The sequence below is a fragment of the Ambystoma mexicanum genome, chromosome 1p, assembly GCF_040938575.1.
Source record: "Ambystoma mexicanum isolate Mex_15411 chromosome 1p, UKY_AmexF1_1, whole genome shotgun sequence".
NCBI lineage: Eukaryota > Metazoa > Chordata > Amphibia > Caudata > Ambystomatidae > Ambystoma > Ambystoma mexicanum.
The window spans coordinates 973,114,626-973,137,188 of NC_090921.1; the positions used below are offsets into that span (position 1 = coordinate 973,114,626).

At 48.7% G+C, this 22,563-nt stretch overlaps 1 protein-coding gene across 4 annotated transcripts in view; it reads left to right on the forward strand.

Annotated features, from left to right (window-relative positions):
- MATCAP1 (microtubule associated tyrosine carboxypeptidase 1) overlaps positions 1-22,563 on the forward strand; it is a 527,831-nt gene that overhangs the window by 417,214 nt on the left and 88,054 nt on the right. For all 4 annotated transcript variants that reach the window (XM_069653938.1, XM_069653957.1, XM_069653967.1 and 1 more), the window contains 2 exons: positions 1,632-1,937; positions 2,869-2,966. In XM_069653938.1, coding sequence (XP_069510039.1) covers positions 1,632-1,937; positions 2,869-2,966 — 404 coding nt within the window. The remainder of the gene's footprint in view (positions 1-1,631; positions 1,938-2,868; positions 2,967-22,563) is intronic.

The window sequence follows — 22,563 nt, forward strand, 5'->3', positions numbered from 1 at the left end:
CCAATTCATGTAAAACAACTGTTCACGTCAAAACGGAACTGAGCAACGGACGCTGCGCAAGTCTTTTTATGCACGTGATGACGTCGGCGCCGATACAGAGGCTGTCGAGGGACATCGGCTGGAGGGACGTCGACCGCAGCGCCCTCTACTGAAAAAATGTTCCGAGGCCAACAAGCTGGGAGATGATCTATCAAAGATAAGGAATACATTGGAGGAACATCCCATCGAAAGAACGTTACCAGGTAAGAAGTAACTTGTTCTTCTCACTGGCATATAAGGGGCAGGATTACCAGAAGTAGAGTAAGCGGATGTGAATTCCTTTCTCCCCTCTTTCAAGATGGAAAAATGTGATCTTCTAGACTTGCAAAGAAACCTTTAGGGTTGTGGAAGAGGAATGTCTCCATTACTACCAGCTTGAGGCACTTGGCGTTATTTAACATATATATGGAGGGTGGCAATCGTGCTCTTACGGGCTTCTCAAAGATAATTGTCACATCATCATCTTTAAAGGTGCTGATTTCGATAACGTTGCAGTGTCTGCTGTCATACATTGATAAAAGGTCCCCCTTGTATACATTCCACCTGGCACAAGGATTTACAAAGCGATTTGAAATGGGGGGACTGGGAAAGTATATGGACAAGGATTATAACATCCTCTTGACAGCATGGAAAACATAGAAGAGCCTATACAATTGTATTGAGGATATCTAACACCTAATCTTACCAGACACGTTGCAAAGGGCATGCCAGGTTTATGTTGGCAAGGGAGATGGTGGTGCTAGCACCTTTCTCCATATCTCGGGGTCATGCCCGAAATGAAAGCATTATTGGGATGAGATGATGTCACTTATTCATACTATCCCTGTAATTGAACTACCTCACTGTCAGTCTGCCCCCTGTATATAAATGCAGGCTGTACTTACTCCCCTGCTGCCAGGGTTGATGCACATCCAATCAAAGCATTGTTAATGGAGAGAACAAAGACCGCCTCTAAGTGGAAATCCCAGTGGGAATCCACAATACATTTTTGGCTAACTAGAATATGGGGCCTCCTATTTAATGAGAAGATAACATGTTACATGACCACATTTTCAGATTGTTTGCCATTTGGGGCGCATTCTTGGAGTTTTTGATGGTTTCCTACAACAATTAAACAGAACACCCTCAGCCGAGAGCATTGATGCTGTTGGATTGTAGTTAGACTTTGGGTGGGCGGAATGGGAATAGTAGGGAGGGGCACGTTGAGGTTTATTGCTACTTTGTCCTACAGGTTTGAGGGACTGATTGGTCTGATTTGACGATTATTGCTTGGATACTAAGATGAGATTAGGCTAGTGTAAAGGAGGACACCTAGCGAGCGAAGGGAATGTATGAAAGGATAAAATTGTTTTCTAATTTTAATATAATCTTGATATTTGTGGATGATTAGGCTCATATTTTGCAAGCCTAAAGATACTAATAATAGACATTTTGACGGAAAGGGAAATGGTCAGAATGTCCATGTTAATCATAAAGCTTTGGTAACACTTGTAAACCCATACGTTAGGTTAATAATGCATGACGATATTTTGAGTACTATTTTCTTTCTGGCTTCTTATCATTGTGCTTACCTGTCCGCTTGTGCTACCCAGGAACTCATTACATTCGTGGTGTGAACAATGCCCGACAGCCATGGCATAACTCAGAAGGACGCCGCAAGTATGGACTGAAGACTGCCAACCCAACGGAGGAGGGTCTAGCCAGTTTGCACAGTGTCCTGTTCCGCAAGAACCCCTTCCTATGGCGTGCAGCGCTGCTGTACTACACTGTATGCCGGGCTGCCTACCTACCTTTCTGCCAGCTCTTCCGAGACCTGCAGCAGTTTGTCTCGGACCCCAAGGTGCGCTGGGAATACTGTGTACGGGCAAAAAGAGGTCAGACGGACACTGCACAGCCAGGTAAGATAGGGTTAGATGGGAGTAATAAGTGGGTGCTTTATAAGTATTGGTTCGGAACTGCTGGATCAGAAAAGAGGCGCAAATAATACTTCTGGGTATGAACAAATAGCAAAGAGTAGTAGTCGTAGATGTGCTCATGGAGTGAAAGAGCATTAAGAGAGAGTGGGGACTTTACAAATGTCTAGGGTTCCTTCTTGTGTTTGTTGGGCAGCGTTCTCCAGTTAACCCACATTTTCTGAATCGTCTTTTTCTGCACATCCTAACATTCTGAACCTGCCTTGGTAAAATCCATTATCCTTTGAGGGACTTGATGCACTCACTTAATTAAGGTTGTCCAAGGAATGCCCCAACAAATATGCACCTTGCTGCCATTACCGTGAATATCCACACTATTCAATTTTCTGTAGATAGAAACATCCCTAATTCCAAAATGACCTGTGATTCCTTTAGCCAACTTCCGTGAAAGAGATTGCAGAGGTAAACCTCTTAGGAAACAAATGAGAAGGTTCAAGAAAAGGGAACTTCTTAGTGTGTCTGAGGGGACAATTAGAGTGCTTTGTACAGTGGAAAGTCCCAGTGCTAAATGTTAGTAATGAATGACGAGTCACATTGCTGGTTATGTGTGCCATTGATTCAGTGCTATAAGCAGCAAGTGCACATTGGTAAGGAACCAAATCGCTGAAGGTAGTCTTGGAGGTGTGTTATCGCAGTGCTGCACACAAGCCAAAACAAATGTCATCTCAGAGGCAAGGAATCAGTAGTACAAGTGTGTAAATAGATGGGTTCATAGTAAAGTTGGGGTGGAGAGGAATGACATTTGTGGGAGGAGTAAGAGACAGCAGTACATGTATTGGTGAAATGAAAGAATTTTGAGAATATGATATGAGGAGAGAAGTTAGTGCCTCATGACTTCAACCTTCCCATTTTCCAGGATGCTTCAGTAAGGACCAGGTGTACATGGATGGCATTCTTCGACTCCTGAGGAACCGGCAGACCATCGACTTTCCAATGCTTGTAGCACTGGGAAAGGTAACTCGTTTTATGCAAGCATTCTGTATGATATTGTTCAACCAGATGCTTTGGCGAGGATCCCCCTTCTGATTTATTATTATGAATTACATTTGTTTGCAACATGAAATCTCCACTTAATGCCACCTTGTATTACCATCTGGACATCTTGATACTGTAGTTTGCACCTACATTCAAATGTGATACTGTCAATCTTTCCTTATAGTCTGATATAATTATACAGAATGATGTTGGAAGAGTCTTTCCCGATAACGCAATTTTTTGAATGCTTTAGTACACCTGGCCTTTTCATGTAACGCCATCCAATAGGATACCCATTTATGCCAGTCCATCCCTGCTATGGCAGTCAGTAGGGCACTTCAATAATTCAATACCACCAATACAATACTCCAAGCAACAACTAAATATTGCATTATACCACCCTTTTAAACCAGGACATAGTAAAAAAAAAGAAATCTGCAAAAATGAAGAAAACTAAAAAATGAAGCTGTAGAAGTAGCTGTTACTGAAAATTATTAAAGTAAAAATCAAGACATCGAAAATGTCATAACTTGATGTTTAATAAAACAGTCATAAAATGGATCAACATGAAATGATCTCCTGCCTGTTATAAGTATAGTTTAAAGTAGGTGATTAGGGCATAGGCATGCAGAAATTGTGTTTGGATGCATGGCAGGCATTCCCCCATTTTATTTATTGATTTATTTTGACATTTGTAAAGCGTGCCTAGCCCGGATCCATATGGGTGCTGGTTTTACCAGTACAGCTTAAAATACGTACAGTACATACATGCATACATAACAGATCTCATTGATATATACATGCATAAACGGTTCTTGTGATGGGTATCGTTAACAATTCTGTAAAGGATTCAGGTAAGGTTGTGAATGAAACTACTTTAGCAGCTCTTGAGTGAATAGCCAGGTTTTCAAGCTTTTGTGGAAGGACCAATAGGAGGATTCAGACCTTAGTGGTGCCGGAAGGGAGTTCCAATGTTTGGCAGCTATCACTGGGAACCTGCAACCCCCTGCTTTCTGTCGTTTGAATTTGGGTATGGTGAGTAGATGCGAGTGGGCTGAGCGAGTGGGTCTGTTGGATTGGTTTTTGGTGAATTTGTCAGATAAGTACTTAGGGGCTGAGTTGGACAGACGTGTGTGTCATGGAGAGGGTGTTGAATAAGATTTGTTTGTGAATCTTATTCAACACCCTCTCCATGACACACACGTCTGTCCAACTCAGCCCCTAAGTACTTATCTGACAAATGATTTATGAGGAGTGGAGAGGTGAAAAAAGTTTCATGTCGCTGACAACATGGTACAGGAGCCAACACCAAGCTTACATATTTGAGGATGCTGAAAGAGATACCAGTAGGAGGCAATCAAAAACATTTAAAAAAACAAATCCATACATTTTCACAGAATCTGTTTCTTTAGCAAAATAGTCAAATACATTGTTGTTTTTACTTTCTATATTTAATCTTTACATTACTTTCAGTGTAAAATGTGTGTATATGCCCCCATTTTACTATTTCATTTTCATTCAGGGTTATTATTCCCATAAGATAGCATCGAACTGTTAGACTGTTAGGCCTCCTACTGGTATCTCTTTCAGCATCCTCAAATATGTAAGCTTGGTGTTGGCTCCTGTACCATGTTGTCAGTGACATGAAACCTTTTTCACCTCTCCACTCCTCATAAATCATGAATATTTGTGTTATTTTAGCATTTGTATAGCGCGCTACAACCCACGGGCATAGAGGCGCTGAGAAGAATATGTATGCAGGCTTCCTTAAGGGTTACAAGATAGCGGCCCAGTACAATGGATTAATACAGTTACATAGTTTACAATGGGTTACATGTCAGGTGCAGTAAGCAATACAGATTCAAGTGTTGGATATAGAGGGAGGGAGTCAAACAAAGAGCTTAGTCTTCAAGGCTTTACGGAAGGTTGTGTGGGATTCGATCATCCTGAGTTGGGCAGGGAGGGTGTTCCAGTGAGTTGCAGCCAAGGTAGGGAAACTGGAGCCACCGGCTCACACTCTTCGTGTGTGAGGAACAATGAGGCGATTAGCGTAGGCAGACCAGGAAGGACTAGAGGGTGTTTTTTTTGTGATCCTTTGAGCTAGGTAGGTGCCAAACCATGGATGCATTTGTGTGCAATAGCCAGTGTTTTGATTCAGTCAGTGATTGTGTCAGTGGTTCAGAATTAGAACACTGCTCTAAACATGTGTGTTCTTCATCATGGAATCTTCATCATCTTTATAACTGCTACAATATTCTTGCTGGTCCATTAGGATCACGCAACACATTTTAAAAATAAATGTTTAATCAAATTATTCTTAAATTGATAATATAAATGCAGGAACCCCTTCTGCTTTATTTTTTATCATTAGCCGATCTAGAGAGCCTGCACAGGGATTGTGTTCTGTCACCCTAGAGGCCAAGCATGCTGCGGCACCCATATTGCTTTACACCAACCCAGTCCCTCGTTTACATTTTCTGCTTACCAAAGACATATCCTAGAACACTGTGGTTCTTCACTGGGCCTTTTTTCATATTTGAAAACAAAATTCTCTTTTCCTCTGAGAGCAGTTTCAACATTTTGAACGACTGGTATATGAACTGTCACCTATGCCTTTTCGACTCTTCAAGGTTTAACCAATATCTTCATCTGGCATTCTGCCACTGCTGGAAGCTCTACGTCCTACTTGTCAAACTAAGGATGCCCTTCCAGGTTTGGCTGTTAAATGTCATAGTTATTCGTATCACTAGCTTTATTAATCAATCCTTATACAAACGAACAGTTCCCAATTCTCTGAAACGGTCAGTTTTTACCTAATTTCATAAGAAGTCCTCACTTGATCCCACGGTTCTACATTTTCTGTAGCTGGGAGACATGGCCATCAAAAATTCTGAAGCATTTTAACATCTCAGCTCCAGTGGTTGGTTGACAGAGCCAGCTTGGACGGCATTAAATGTCGGGGTAGATATTTAGAGGCTAGCCATACCTGGTCACCCACATCAAGGGGAGATTCTGGAGTCAGCAAATAACTTCATTAGGTCTTGAGCCTTTGCCAGATGTACTGTGTCAATCTTGTGCCCTCATTTAAGGTTTTAATCAGGCTGTCTGTAAATGGCATGCATGTTTCTGGTGTAAACTGCAATGGAAATGCTTGTAGATGATAACCATAGGATGCAAAGAATGGTGTGGTTTGAATTGACGACTGCATGGAGTTTCTTTAAGCAAATTCCGCAATCTGCAAAAAAGTAGCCTAGTTATTTGCAGAAGTGGTAGCAAAACAATGAAGGAACTGTTCTAGTACCTGGTTGACACGTTCCGTCAGTCCGTTTAATTGGAGATAGTATCCCATACATAGATTCCTTTCAATATGCAAGGCCTTGCAGAGGTGTTTCCAGAACACGGATATGTATTGGGATTCCCGGTCAGAGGTTATGTCCTGGGGGAGACCATGAAGGCAGAAGATCTCTTGAATAAAGACATGGGCCATCTCAGGGGCTGGTGGAACTTTGGGCAAGGCAGAATCATGGACCATCTTCGTGAAGCAATCGACCGTTACCATTATGGCAGTCTTATTCTGTGATAAGGGAAGATGCACGATAAAATCTGTAGATATGGATAACCATGGTCTCGAACGGACAGGTAACAGAAGAAACCCCCAATGGTCGGTTGGTGAGAAGGTTTACTTGCTGCACAGACAGCACATGAATATACATAATCTAAGACATCCTAATGCCAAGTGAGCTACCAGACGTTCAGGGCAACTATATGCAGGGTGTTCTGTCGTCCCCTATGTCCAGCAGCTGGCTTGTTGTGACACAACTGGAGCACTTGCTTCTGAAGATTGGCTGAAGGGGCATATAGCCGATTGTCCATGAAGAACAGACCCTGATGTTCCTTCATGCCTCTATGTATGGACCGCCCTACAGAGGTAGTGTTCCTGTAGTCTTGCCTGGCTTGCAGAACTTGCCAAAAAATTGTCTTGAATTAAAAAAATAGACCTCTTTTCTGCAAGTAGGTGTTCTGGCTGTTCATCATCAGAGCCCTCTTTTCTTTCCAAGATCAGGCATCAGCAACCAGGTTCTTGGAGCCAGGTCTGTAAGTAAAAAAGAAGCCACCCTGGGCAAAAACGTAGGCCCAACAGGCTTGTCTACTGCTCTTACGTTCAACATTTTGTAGTGTTTTTAGGTTCTTGTGATCAGTCCGGAACTCTACAGGGTGTCTAGCGCCCAAGAGGCGATGTCTCCATCTTGGCCGGCCAATTTTAGTGCCAAAAGCTCCCTTTACAAAACAAAATAATTCCTTTCCCTGAAAGTGGATGTTCTTGAATAATAGGTAATTGGATGTTCCAGCTTGTATTTTTGTATTTGTATTTATTGTGTTTAAATAGCGCTTTACTCCAAAGCGCTTCACATTGTAACAACAAGATACATAGAAGATTATAACAGTAGAAGCAATTTATAAATCATGAGTCAAACCAACAAAACTGTGTGTAGAGCAATTGGCCTTTAACGACAGGTGAGTGTAAGAGGAAAAGAAGTAGGTAGGGAGAGGTAAGTAGAAGGAGACATGGGGGAGAGAGAAAGAGAGGTTGCAGGGTGGGGAATGGAGTAGAAGAGATTTCAAGGAAGCACAGAAGGAGGAAAAGATGGGGATGGAGTGGGTAGAGAGAGGTATTGAGTTCCAATGTAGGAGAGCTAGGAGCTGAAAGGAGCATTGGAGCAGAATGTCTCAAATGGCTTCATCTGATGTTTCTGCTTCTATCATGAAGCTGGGAAGATAGCCCAGGGCCAATGCACTCACCTTGGAAGCAAGCAGACGTGGAGCAACACTGGTTCGATCCCCGGGTCTGTGCTTAGAAACCTCGGTATTAAGCACGTTATAAATAACCAACTATAATTAAATTAAAATAATGAAGGGTTTTGTAATGTTCTGTTAACATAGGATGGGAGCTTGTCTTTAAATCTTGAAATATCTCTTCAGCCACGTGGGACCATGCAAACCTAGTTTTCTTTAGTAAGATGGTATGGGGTTGGATCCATCGCAAAACATTTGGTTTGAATTTCTTATAGAAATTGGTGAGGCCAAGGAACTGCTTTACTTGTGCAAGCGAAGACTGGGAGGGTCACTGCACAATAGTTTCTATTTTTCTTGGATCAATTTATGTACCTTTGGAAGAGAAGATGTACCCCAGATAAGCAACTGAAGTAACGTTGAAGAGGCGTTTCTCCAATTAGGCATTAATTCAATCATCTCAAAGATGTTTAAAAACTTCCCATATATGATCTGTGTGTTCCTTTTCTCTCTTGAAAAAAACAGAATGTCGTCTAGATAGACGATTACAGAGCAGAAGAGGAGGTCTGCGACTATGCAGTGCACAAAATGTTGGACTACTGTGAGCGCATTGGCCAACCCAAAAAGCATCACCCTGTATTCGTAGAGTTCAAACGAAGTTCGAAATGTAATCTTCCACTCATCCCTGGCCCGTATTTTCAACAGATGGTAAGTGCCTCTCACTGCTAACAACCCCTTGAAATGGCCACAAACATAGCGTAGTTGTCCAAAACATATTGTTAGCAGCGACCAGAGGAGTATTCCATGCCAGGGCATTGCCTATCAAACTGGTTACCATATAACCGACTTCAGAAATTGATGGCAGTGAAAGGTAAACTGTATGATGCAATGATGTAGAAGCTCTTTTAATTTTTTGGGTTTTCCATCATACTTGTAACCAGTGCTCACGCTTCTGCATCCTCCAACAGAATAGTCCCTCTGGCTGTTACGGCTTGCTGCAAGGTTAGGTTCTCTAATCTCAGTTCTTGCACTTCAGTAGTCAACTTCTGAAGAGCTTCTAACAATCCCTGCGTTTGATCTATGGTTGGTGGGGAATTTGGGTGCCGTAAACTGTCAGGATCGCGATCAGTCTTTGGACTTACCTGTGACTTGGCCAGTATCTTCTTATCGAAGAGATAGGTTCTGTCCCTGTAGAGTGCCACCCTGCTTCCTGGGTAGCAACAGGCAGGGGACCAAGCCCCAACAGGGAACACATTCAGTTTATAGGAGGAAACCCTCAGGGGAATAAAACCTCCCAGGTACTTGGCTTGTGTTGGCAGAAAAAGTATTCATGGAGAATGAGAGGAACATCTTCAAGCAATCCAATGGGTGAACCAGATAAGGAGAAGGGTAACTGAAAGAGCGAACAAGGGCAAAAACAAGGACGAGGAAATGAAGAGCGGAAGGGCATGAAATGGGGCAGAGGGGCAAAAAACAGAGAACCTAGAAGAGACATCGATTTGGATTGTCTTACCAACTACTAATGTTGATCTGCATCCTTTCGGGCATATAAGCGTTATCAGCTGGTCTCCGTAGAAGGTGCTGCCCTCTTGGAGGAACACTAAACTGTTACCAGCGCTTACGCCACAGCGTGTAATGGTAACCTAATGTTCCTTGATACTTCGGGGCCACTCTTACCTTGCCTCACAGTCTAAGCAAACATTTCAGACTAAGCACTTAAATGGTTAAAGTCTTTCTTGAAAGATCATGGCCAGAGAGTCTGATTGATACCTTTCCTATCCTCTTCTACCTTGGTGGGGTGTGGAGTCACTCAAAGACTCTCTGGTTCTACCTTCTACTTAAGATTCTCTGACTCTTTCACATAGCCCAGCTGCCCACTAAAGGTCTTGGGCTTGCCCTTAGAGCATTTCATTAAATTATCTAGTTCTCCAAGAAACATCTGCGACTCTAGCAGTAAGAGGGCTGGGGGAGAGCGCCACCCTCTGAGGCTAGTACCTGGCCCATTTCTGCCTCATTCCCCCCAAAGCACAACGCCCTACCGGAAGGGAAGGTGGTGGAGCGTATTATGTATCTTCATGTTGCCTGGATCCACTGCACAGTCCAGTTCCCCTGGCTAACGGAGCCCCCACAATGAAGGCAGTAGGTCCCTCCATGCGCAATGATGTAGTTGAGGCGTCCTGCTCGAAGATGTGTGCTGCAGCATGCACCACCCCGTACTGTTTGTTGGGTGGTGCAGGCAACAGTGGCCTGTCACTAGCTACAGTTGTCTGTTCCACTGGTGCCAATTGGGCAGGCTGGATAGGCAGGGGTTTTGGCATGGCTTGCTCAATGTCCCCACCTTGCTGCACACCAGGGCATGCTAAGACCCTGTCCATCCTCCCCACCACCGATGGCGGGGCGGTGGTGGCTGCAAGGCCACTAGTGGCCTTTCTGAAGCAGACAGGCATAGTTCACATTCCTTTAACATTAGCACACATATTTCATCATTGCTACCATTCCTAGGGTGCACCCTTACCCTTTACCTCCTGCCTCTGCATGATCTTCTTCCCACAGTCCTCCACCAAACTGAAGACTTAAGGCTCCTCCACCCTGACTGTCTCCCCTAGTGGCAGGGCAAAATACTTTTACACCCAGAACCCTGCAGGGTTGAGATCACACTCCCTTTGGCTCCTCCTTGATAAAGCTGTCCTCCACCATGGCAGGAGCAGGAAGAGGCTCTGCCACCACCTCTTACTCTGCTACCCACCTCCTCCCTCTTAACATGGGCCCACCACCTGCTGCAGCACCTCAGCCCGTTGGTCCTCCCCCTGATCCTCCTCCTGACAGACCTCCCAATTGTCTACAGCAGAACCCTCCAACAGGGTGCCAATCGTCTACAGCCACCCCCACCCCCTTCACACATGAGGAACATGCCCTCCTGTCCCTCCAGTGCCTCTCTGGGAGTGTCTTCATGGGGTCCTGCCTCTCTGTGGGCATCCACAAAAGGTGCAGCCATCGGGGTGTGGTCACCGTTGGGGTCGACTCAGATGGCCTTACCGCCTCTCCCATTCTTAAGGCCTCCTCCAATGCCTCACCCCACCTCATCGGCTCAGCAGATCTTTGATGCTATGTAGCCTAGCGTAACTGTCTTGGACTCAGGGTTCTTACTGACTTTAGGAACTGCAAATTTCAGTGGTTTGTTAGTACTGTGATTGTATGATGGGCACCCAATAGATACTGCTGGCGTTCATCTAACAATACCTTGATGGCTAGCAGATCCCGATCGGCTATCGTGTAGTTCTGTTGGGTGGGGGATAATTTCCTGGAACCATAAGTCACCGGGTGGAGCTGGCCTGCTTGGTCCTTTTCAGATAGTATTGCACCAATTGCATAACTGGACGCATCTCTCTCCATTAAAAATGGCTGCAACGAATCTGGGTGCAAAAATACTGGGGCTGTGCTAAAGACATTTTTTAGAGCCTTGAAGCTGGTGTCAGCTGTTTCATCCCTTTGGAACTTCGTACCTTTCTTTAGGAGCTTGGCGATGGGCATGGCGATTTTTGCAAATCCATCGATAAATCACTGGTAGAAGTTGGCAAATCCTAACAGGGCTTGTACGTCCTTAACTGTTCTCAAGGCTGGCCATTCCAAGATTACTTGGATTTTCTTCTCATCCATGTGAACGCCTGACGGGGACAGGGTAAAACCTAAAAATGTCAAAGTGGTCTGATGAAACTCACATGTCTCTTGTTTCGCAAATAGCTTGTGTTCTCTTAGAGGGTGAAGTAACGCTCGGACATGGTGGTTATGTTCCTCCAGGCTCTGGGAGTAGATGAGGATGCTGTCAATGTATTAAATCGCGAACACATCCAGATACCCCCTGAGGACCTCCTCAAGGAAGTGCTGCATGGCTGCGGGGGCATTACACAGCCCAACTGGCATGACCTGGTATTGTATAAACCGAACTGAATCCAAAACACAGTCTTGCATTCATCTTCTTCACTCATCCGCACCAGATGGTAGGCTTCTCGGAGGTCCAACTTAGTGTAAAGTAGAGTAAGGAATTTTAGACCTGATCTAGGAGAACTGCGATCCACGGCAATGGGTAGTGATTTTTTATGAGATACGGTTGACCCTGAGGTAATCAATGCAAGTTCTTAGGCCTCTGGTCTTCTGGGGCACCAAAAACAATGAGGATGATATTAGGGAGGACGAGTGTCTGATGAAAATGTTCTTGCATGGGTTCTCTCTTGATATACTCCTTTAAGTATTTATTTTCGGCTTCGGTGAGCGCTTAGATCTGAAGCAGGGCAAAGCAGCACCAGGTTCTAGGTCAATCTGACAATTGAAGGTCCTGTGGGGTGGTAGGGATTCTGCTGCTTCCTTACTGAAGACATCCCTATTATCCTTGTATGCGGGGGGCAATTCAGTGTTTTCACTGCTCACCGAGTGTGCACTTGCTGACCGACACAGGGCTGGTGATGGCCTTGGGTCTTGTGACCCCTCCCCCCGCCTCTGCAGTTCTTCACACATTGTTCTGACTGAAACTGCACTGCTCTGTTGGTTCAATCTATGGTCAGGTTATGTTTACTTAGCCATGGTATAGACGTGACCCTGAGCGCAGTACAACATCTCCTCCATGGTGTGTTGCTTTATGTCTCCTGGGGTCAGAGGCAAACCATCTTTGGCCTTGACCGGCTCCTCCCTTTCCTTCCACTTGACTGGTATTCGTATTCTGATTGCATAGACATTATCAATAAAAGTACCTGTGCCACCAGAGTCTACCATCAGCAACACCAGTATTTTCTTCTTCTCGAACTGGAGTTCTCCTGGTATGGTTACATGGGGAATGATGCACTGTGTTGTGTTGGCTAAGCTTTGAGGTAGGGGTCCGCCAGTCAGTTTGCACAGCAGCCCTTCCATTATAGCTGTTAAGCACATGCATTTCCCAAATGGTTTCCCTGGAATTTTCTAGGACATTCTTGAATGAAGTGGCCTGCCTTTCCAAGTAGGAAATCACAAAGACTGTTCTAGCTTGTGTGGCACGAAAAAGTCACTGGTTTTGTCAAAAAGTGTAATTGACATTAGGTGATAAAGGTTAGGTATTTCTGACAATCCTCAAGGTAACGCTTGGGAGGGGCCAAAGGTATGGGGGGGGTTTCTATAGTGACTTGAACAGGCACTGGTGTGGGCACCAGGAGAGGGGCCCGTGGGGGTAGTGGTGTAGCTTGTGACGTCAGTACGTGTATCCGTGTAGCCAGAGAGGCATAATCCTGTCTCGTGGTGGTGAGCTCCTCCCGGAGCTCATGCAGAGCCTTCACTACGTGGGCTTGAGCATTTGACAGGGTCTGTCGGAAGCTGCTGCAGCCATCTTGCACAGGGGTAGCACAAACTCCTGCCTCCCCTTAGAGGTTTTGGCACCCGTGATCGTGAATACACGGGGTACGACAAACTCCTGTGGGTCAATAGGGTTAGGGTACGTTGTTATGGATGGGTTTGGGGATTTATAGGGTAAACAGGGTTTGCAGAAGAGGGTTAGGAGATGTTGTGGATAGGTAGGAGATAGTAGGGTAAGATGCTCCTCGGCTCCCTAGCACTCCTGATGACTGCTGCTGATGCAACATAACACATCGAACATACACAATACCTTTGTGGAACACACATGACTCCTTTGTGCCTGCACAACCCAATACACTACAGCGTAGCTCCCAAATACAGACTCACTCGCACACAGCAACAATTCCAAATACCCTTCCTTCATGTATTGGCGACATGAATTGGGTACATGTTTTAGCAAACATTGCATTTGTGCAAAGCTGTGAGGTTAGTTTGTCATAAAAGTAAGAGCCACTTAGCTTTAGTCCCTTCAGTGGTCCATGTGAGGTCCTTCAGCGAACTCCATGCCTTTGATGCTGATGCCTCTGTAAAATAAGGGCATATGCCAGCAATGGGTCATAGTTCGTTCCCACTCCTCTCCCTGTGAGCGTTATTGTATATTTCCCCTGTACCATGCCATGCTCTGATTCTCTGTAGCACGCCATCCTATGAGCACTAGTTAAGCACAGAAAACAGGCAAAGTCCCACCTCCCCTAATTTCCAACCCTCAGGCTTGAGCATGCAAGCTGTCCCTTCTGCTGTACCAATTTATCTGTTGTGGAGCAGTGCCTAACCGGGTCTATGGAGGGGTGTGGCCCTGCACAGGCCTCCTCTAGGTCCTTGGAGCTTTGGCCGGGTGCGACCGATCAGGTCAATATCTTGAGCGCAAGCTGTTCACTGTGCGCCTGACGCATGTGTGGTTCCTTTGGGCGATGCCCCAAAATGGCCACCGTTCTGCCGCAATGCCTGCCTGGGACAGCTAGTCCCAGACAGGTTTTCTTTTTCTTCTTCGTGGTGCCCTTGCTGCTGGCGCCGCTGTTCCCGGTGGTGGTGGCTCCGGCACAAGGGACATATGTGGCACCTGGACAGGCACAGGGCCACAGCCTGGGTTCCTGACAGGCCATATAATCATTGTCTCAACATCTAAAGCAGTGTATGTTGTTTCTAGATGTGTGCTGTCAGTTTTGTATTGTCACATTTACTCACACCTTTGACTTCACACCCCTCTTTTCTTGGTTGAGCTTCTTGCAGTTGTTTGTGGATCTTTATATGCTTTTCTCAATGCATACCACCTCTTGGTTCAAGCTACAGTCTTTTCTGGTTGGGCCTTGCTTGTGTGGGCAGTTTGCTGCTACGAGCCTTAATGCTGATTGGTACTCAACTATGGCCTCCATCAGCATTTGTTCTCACATCTATAACGTGTGTCTCTCCAGAGGGGACAGTATCCTTTCTCCAGCATGGGGTCTGGCATGGATTCACATGCTCATGAATATTCCCCGTCGTCAGGCTGGGAATCCTCGGTAAAGAAAAAACCAGTATCAGTTTCGTTTCTGATCTGTCTTTCGTAGTAATAACCAATCACTGGTCTCTGCGTCATACTGACCACAGCCAATGACTGCCCTCTACCTAAGCACCGCCTCTGGCAGCCATCTTCAGATTTTTACCGCACGTTCATGTGTTGGGATCCTCGTGCTATTGCTCTCGAGCGTTAGTGCTATTTTTTCGCGCTTTTACAAAAAACTTTGATTCTTTCGGTCAAAAGAGCCTCAAGCTCCACCGATCCTACATCCGATCAACGGGGACCCGTGTCGGATTCATCTGTGCCCCTCAAGGGTGAAGATTTCGTCGAGCTACACTTCGGAGGACTCCAGAAGCTTCTCAGGCCCTGTCTCGGAGATGGCCCAGGAGAAGGGAAGCTCGACGCCCGGAAAGCTGTTCAGGGTCTGCCCTGGATGCCAGCTGCAGAACGTCTTCAAGGAGGACGAACACTCTTTCTGCCTTTACTGCCTTCATGAGGACAAGACGCACGTGGAGAAGGACTGTGCGTTTTGCGGCAACATGTCGGAACGGACCATGAAGGACCGCCATCAACGTCTCGCCAACTGGCTGGAGGGTAAGAGCCCGTCTGGCGAGAAGAAGAAGAAATCCGAGCGGTCTTCTAAGACCTTTGAGGGCGCCCCGGCGACGGGGGCCCAACATAAGGCCAAGCACCGCGAGTCCGCTGGCACCGGGAGCGCCGAACGGTCGGGCTCTACGGGCGCCAGGCAGGGCGCACCCTCCCCGGCACCATCAACCACGAGCCAACGCTCTGGGTCGGGTAAGAGGAAGGCCGAGCACCCGGCGAAGCTCCTGGAGAGGCCCCGGTCGAGCTCTAAGGCAGAGGAGGAGCGTGGCAGTGCCCCCTCCCTCAAGGATAAGGCGGTGAGCGCACCTAAGGTGGTGAAGGCCTTGATCCATCCGACCAAGCCCTCTATCGAAACGGTCGCGGCGGCCCTGGCTCAGCCTGTGGTGGCTGCACCAGTGGTGGCGACCTCAGGGCCCAGAATCTCCCTGCCTCCTCGGAGGGAGTCTTCCTTTGTGCCCATCGATAGGACCCCCGTGAAACCCTCCGTGGGGAAGAAGAAGGGGGGGCAGGGCGTCGTCGTAGAGTCGGCTTCAACCTCAGAAGAGGAGCTGATCGAGGTCTTAAGCCACGGCCTAGGCGTGGAAGAAGGCCAGCCCGTCGGAATGGACCCCGACGCAGGTGACGACGACGACATCGTCGAGGATACCGACGGGGCCCCTGCTCGCCCGTCGGATTCCCCTCTGCCAGCGCCGCAAGACAACTCGGCGGCCATTTTGTTGGCCATACAGTCCTTATGCTCCGAGATAAGGACGAGGCTACCGTTACCGACGGAGGAACCTCTCCCGTCGGGGGATCCAGAACCGGGACCTTCTGGTGTTCCCCCTACCAAGAAAAGAAGGATCCATCCACCACCTCCTTTTCAACCGTCGCGCCCCTTCCAGCCCTCCTCCCCGTCCACCCGAGGGGATGATACGGGGACTGACACGGCAGCGACGGGTACGGACGACGAGGCATACGACGAGGATTTTCCGTCGTCGCCTCCCACCAGGGCTTCTCCGCCCGACGAGATCGGATCTTTCCACTCCATGATCTCCAGGGCTTCCGAGCTTTTCCAACTCTGCCCTGAGGAGAAGAAAAAGGAAGGCTTCCTTTATCAGCGGCGCGAGGCCAAGAGGAAGACGGTCCTCGCAGTGCCTCTGTTGGACGACATTTGGGATGAGGGCCTTTCCCTCCTCAAGAACCCTTCCACGACGCCAGCTAGAAGAGACCGGTACGAGAAAAAGTACCGGGTCCCGGACACGGCCCCCCTATGCCTCCGGGCGCAGCCTACCCCGGACTCCGTCGTCTCCGCGGCAGCCAGGAAGAAAGCGGGGGGGGGTGCGGCCTCCACATCGACTTCCCCGCCGGACGGCGAGGGAAAGAAATTGGATACTATGGGGCGTAGAGTCATCTCGTCGGCAGCGACGACGATTAAAGCGGCCAACGCCTTGGCTATCGTGGCCCGCTACGACAGGGAGCTCTGGTACAAGATGGCTCCCCTGCTGGATTTTCTGCCGGACGACAAGAGGGCGGAGGCCCTTGAGATCCTGCAGGAAGGTGAGGTGGCCTCGGACCACGCCATCACCGTGGCGACGGACATCGCCGACACTGGATTCCGCCAGCTGGGCAACGGTGTTTGCCTTCGACGTCGTGGATGGCTCAAAGCTACGGACTTCCGACAGGACGTCCAGACCAGAGTCCTGGACATGCCCTTCGACAGGAACAACCTGTTTGGGAAGACAGTGGACGATTCCCTTCAGGCCATCAAGGCGGATACTGAGACGGCCCGGGCCCTTGGAGTCCTGCAACGACGGACGCCCTTTCGGAGCGGCGGAGGCAAGGGCGCCTCCAAAGGTTCCGGCGGCGGTTTCGCTTCCTACCGTCAAGCGGCCCGCTCGTCGTCGCAAGAGGCCTACAGAGGACGAGGCAAGTCTAGCGGACCCCGCCATCGTCGCCAAGGAGGTCAAGGCGGCAAGGCCGCGTCCAAGCAGGATTGAACCGGCCGTGGGGTCGGGCCCCCACCGAAGCACCCCGGTGGGAGGCCGGCTGGCGGGCTTCGTCAGCGTGTGGGAGTCCATCTCCACCGACCGTTGGGTGCTGGACGCCCTGGCCCGGGGCCACGCGCTCGAGTTTCAAAGAAGGTGCCCGCGCGTCCCCCCCCGTGGCCAGGAAAGAACTTCACGTCCCTCAACTTCTCCTGGAGGTAAAGGCGATGCTCAGAAAGGGCGCCATCGAACTCGTCCCAAAGAGGCTTCGGGGCTCCGGAGTCTACTCGAGATACTTCCTCGTGAAGAAGAAGACGGGAGGATGGCGCCCCATCCTGGACCTGCGACGTCTGAACAAGTTCATCAAGGCGCAGAAGTTCCGGATGGTCACCCTCCAGCACGTCCTGGGTCAGCTGGAGGAAGGAGACTTCCTATCGTCGTTGGATTTGGAGGATGCCTACTTCCACATTCCCATCCTAAAGGGGCACCGCAAATTCCTCAGATTCGTGGTCCAAGGGCGTCATTACCAGTTCAAAGCCCTTCCCTTCGGACTACGGTCGGCACCCAGGGTATTCACCAAGTGCCTTGCACCGGTGGCGGCGCAGCTGCGCCGCGAGGGGATCCACGTCTACCCCTACCTGGACGACTGGCTCATCCGCGCCAAGACGAGGGAGCTCGCCGTGGTCCACACGGCAAGGACCGTCCAACTCCTCACGGACCTGGGATTCTCTGTGAACTACGCCAAATCCCACCTGGTGCCCGCGCAAGTCGCACTGTTTCTGGGAGCGAGGCTCGACACAGTGTCCCTTCTGGCCTCCCCGTCGGAGGAGAGGACCAGGACCATCTTGGGCAAGGTGCAACGGATGTTGGTGGCCGACGCGGCCAAAGTGAGGTCCATCAAGTCCCTCCTCGGGATGATGTCTTCCTGCATCTACCTCATTCCCATGTGCAGACTCCGGATGCGCCCGTTGCAAGAATTCCTGGATGCGCGCTGGATCCAGACGACGGGCAGCTTCGAGGAAAGGATCAAGCTCGACGAGAGTTTCCGACGAGCGATACGGTGGTGGGGCACCCGCGCGCATCTGACGGCGGGCATGGACTTCCAGACCCCAGCCCACCAGGAGACTGTGACCACGGATGCCTCCCTGGAAGGGTGGGGAGCGCACACCGAAAATCTGCACGCAAGGGGACTCTGGCTCCCGACGGAGAAGTCCCTACATATCAACGTCCTGGAGCTCCGTGCAGTGTTTTGGGCCCTCAGGTCCTTCCTTCCGTCCCTCAAGGGCAAGGTGGTGAGGATCTTCACCGACAACACCACCACCATGTTTTACATCAGGAAACAGGGCGGAACCAGGTCCCCAGCGCTGTCCAAGGAGGCGCAGGACCTGTGGCATTGGGCCGTCGCCCAAGGGATTTTTCTGGTGCCGTTTCATCTGGCAGGGATAAAAAACACCATCGCCGACTCACTCAGCAGGGAGCTGCGCTCGTGCCACGAGTGGAAACTACGGCAGGATCTGGTGGATCGCCTCTTCCGACGGTGGGGCACACCCCAGATCGACCTGTTCGCGACGGCGACGAACACCAAGTGCCGGAGGTTCGCCAGCAGGTTTCCCCAGACGAGGAGCATGGGCGATGCTTTCTCGTTCCCCTGGGAGGGCCTGTTCCTCTACGCGTTCCCTCCCTTGCCTCTGCTAATCCGGCTCGTCAACCAGCTCAAGAGGTCACGGTGCAGGATGATCCTCGTCGCACCTGCGTGGCCGAGGCAGATATGGTTCCCGGACCTTCTGGACTTGTCAGCGTCCCCGCCGATCAAGCTGCCGGCGGACGCGGATCTACTCTCCAGGGAAGGAGGCGCCATCCTCCACCACGACCCGAAGTCGCTGAACTTGCAGGCCTGGCTCCTGCAGCACTAGAGTTTGGAGGATACGACATACCGGCCGATTGCAGAGAGGTTCTTGCAAAGGCCAGGGCGTCCTCGACTCTTAAATGCTACGGACACAAATGGAAGAGGTTCTCTGTCTGGTGCCACGCACAGAAGATCAACCCTCTACGGATTACGGCTCCCCAAGTACTGCCGTACCTGCTGACGCTGGCCAAAGCTGGTCTGGCACATGCGTCCATCAAGATTCATCTTGCTGCGATCTCCCGATACACCAGAACCACGGGCCGGACGTCCTTGTGGTCTCATCGTCTGGTGAAAGAGTTCATGAAGGGACTGTTCAGATCGTTCCCGCCGGTGAAGGCTCCGGCCCCGGCGTGGGAGCTCAACGTGGTGCTGACCAAGCTCATGGGACCTCCGTTCGAGCCTCTGCACTCGGCCCCGTTGAAGTTTCTATCGTGGAAAACAGCTTTTCTTGTGGCCATCACCTCCGCACGACGAGTGGGAGAGATCCAGGCCCTTTCCTGCAAGGCCCCGTACTTGACTTTCCACGACACGAGGGTAGTGCTCAGGACGCACCCCTCCTTCATGCCCAAGGTACCGTCGGACTTCCATCTCAACGAACCCTTGGTGTTACCTGTGTTCTTCCCGTCGCCTTCGTCGCCGGCTGAGAGGACTTTGCACTCGCTGGATGTAGCTAGAGCGCTGAAGTTCTACGTGGACCGCACGAAGGGTTTTCGGAAGACGTCACAACTCTTTGTGAACTTTGGACCTGTCAATCAGGGGAAGGCTCTCTCGAAGGCTTCCATCTCCAGATGGCTCTCCGGCTGTATCATGTGCTGTCACCGGTTGGCAAACCGACCGCTGCCTGGCCGTCCGAGAGCCCATTCCACCAGAGCGATCGCAGCTACCACGGCGTTCCTATCTGGTGTGCCCCTGCTGGACATATGCAGGGCTGCTACGTGGAGGTCGACGCACACCTTCACGAAATTCTACTGCGTCGACCGGGATTCCAGGGAGGAGTCCAGGGTCGGCCAAGCAGTGCTGCGCAACCTGTTCGCCTGAGGTGAGCCTGGTGAGGAGGTAAGATGCTTAATGTTGAGTTGATGTGATGCTTAATGTTGAGCCTTTGCCACCTCCCGTGGTTGTGCATGTGTGTACTGCTATGTATTCTTTATTCATGAGCATGTGAATCCATGCCAGACCCCATGCTGGAGAAGGAACAAGTTACTTACCTGTAACTGTTGTTCTCCAGCATGGGTCTGGCATGGATTCACATGCGAACCCTCCCGCCTACCCCTCTGCGGCTCTTCACTTGGTCATACTGCCACTTCACGTGCTTCCAAATCTGAAGATGGCTGCCAGAGGCGGTGCTTAGGTAGAGGGCAGTCATTGGCTGTGGTCAGTATGACGCAGAGACCAGTGATTGGTTATTACTACGAAAGACAGATCAGAAACGAAACTGATACTGGTTTTTTCTTTACCGAGGATTCCCAGCCTGACGACGGGGAATATTCATGAGCATGTGAATCCATGCCAGACCCATGCTGGAGAACAACAGTTACAGGTAAGTAACTTGTTCCTTCGTCGATATTACTTGTCCTTGCGAGCCACTAATTCTTCGAACATGTTCAAGCCTTCGTCTTTTCATGCTTTCAATGCTGGTGAAAGATGGTGAAAGGTGCGTACATACGCTGTATCCCTCTGAACCAAGAATGTACAGGAATATTGTTTTTGTTATTCCAGTAGTCAGTCTTCGTCGATGGCTTCATGATTTGTGTCAAATTCCTGTTTCCACCTCCTCCAGGCTAAAAGGCGTTTCTCTGGCTTCTGGGGGAATTTTGGAGTGGCTTTGATTGTTACATGCTTTAATGGAGCGGGTGGGCACAGGGGGAAGCACCCGAGTTTTCTGTATTTCCTCTGCAGAGTCTATTTGAATACATGTGAACATTTCTTCACTCATAACATCAGAGATGTGTGGAATTGGATGCATGTATGGACCCTCTGTGTCTTGGAATCACTTACTTGTCCTTTTTTCCTTTTATTGTTTTACTTTCTCTCACTATCCTGCTTGCTACTGATGTATTTTTTGTTGTCTATCACTGTACTGTCTGTGAGCTTCTACAGTGAACAATCTGACCTCCAGTCACTGCTGTACTGATTCTCTTCTTCATTTTCTCAGTTACTTGTTATTGTATTGTGTAGCTATTCAACACCTGTTTGGCGTGTGGCACACATGGCATGCATGGGTACTTCCCTCTGTTTCGCGACAGGGGGCTCTGTTGGTCAGGTGTGAGCACTCGTTTTCTTCCAATGTGGTTGCGTGTCTCAGCCCTCAAGCAGGACTTAACCATGGCGATTTAGGGATGTGCAGAGAAACTGTTGACCCGGTTCCTGTAGAGAAGGATGTTCATCTTAGCACATTGCTTCTTATCCTTCATCTAACTGTGCTGGCACTTAGTGTGAATGCTTTACCTGGTATATGCCTGATGGTGCACCTAGAGCTAAGACTCTTATTGTAGTGCTAGAGAGGTCTTAAGTGGGTTGGTGTTGAAGTCTCATCTAAGGCAGGTCCTGCAATTGTCCTGATGCATTTTGTGGTGAAGATCCTTTCATCACAAATTGTTGAAGGCTGACAATAAGAATTCAGTTGAAGTTTATTAAAGATCCCACAACACCTCCTTGTTCACTGGCCTCTTTCTTCATGATCTCACAGACCCTTAGAGCGCACATTCCATGACATAGAAATATAGTGGTTACCATGCTAGGAGGCAAGAAAAACATTATTAGAGAATTCAGTAAAGTATTGTTTCATCCACTCTAATATGTGAGTCAGGCATCAGTGATATTGCCAGGTTTTTGTCCTGTTTTAAGGTGAGTTTGTGTGAAGTCTACATAGATTTGGTAATAGAAGGGATCTTGCCCTATCACGTATGCCAACATATGCCTTTGTTATGTAGTGGTAAGAGGTTTAAGCCTTTGGATACACTGCATTTTATGAATTTAGTTAAAGATTAAGCCTGGCTTTTTGTCACCATTTAACAATGCTCAAATAGAAAGGAAAGAATCAATTTCAGGACATTCCTTAAACCTCTCCCCACACGATGTTCAAGTCATTCAAGATGGTCTACCATATCATAGGCTACAAAGAGGGCCAGTAGCATGAGTGCAGCCAAACTATCCTTGTCTAGGGCACGGATGACATGGTCTTGCATGTCTGTGATTTCAGTTTGTTTCCCTGACTGGTCTGAGTACTGATTGCCAATTGTGGATGAGATTGTGGGATTCCACTGGAGTTGTCAATTGCTCTCCCATTCCAGGATTTTTCTTGAATAGTGGAGGTTGGAAATGGGATGGTAGTTAAATAGCTGAAAAGGGTCTTTAGTTAGCTTTTTGAGAATACTTGTGATAACATGCTTGAAGCCCATGGGAACTTGATCTTGTAAAATTGAGAAATTCAGG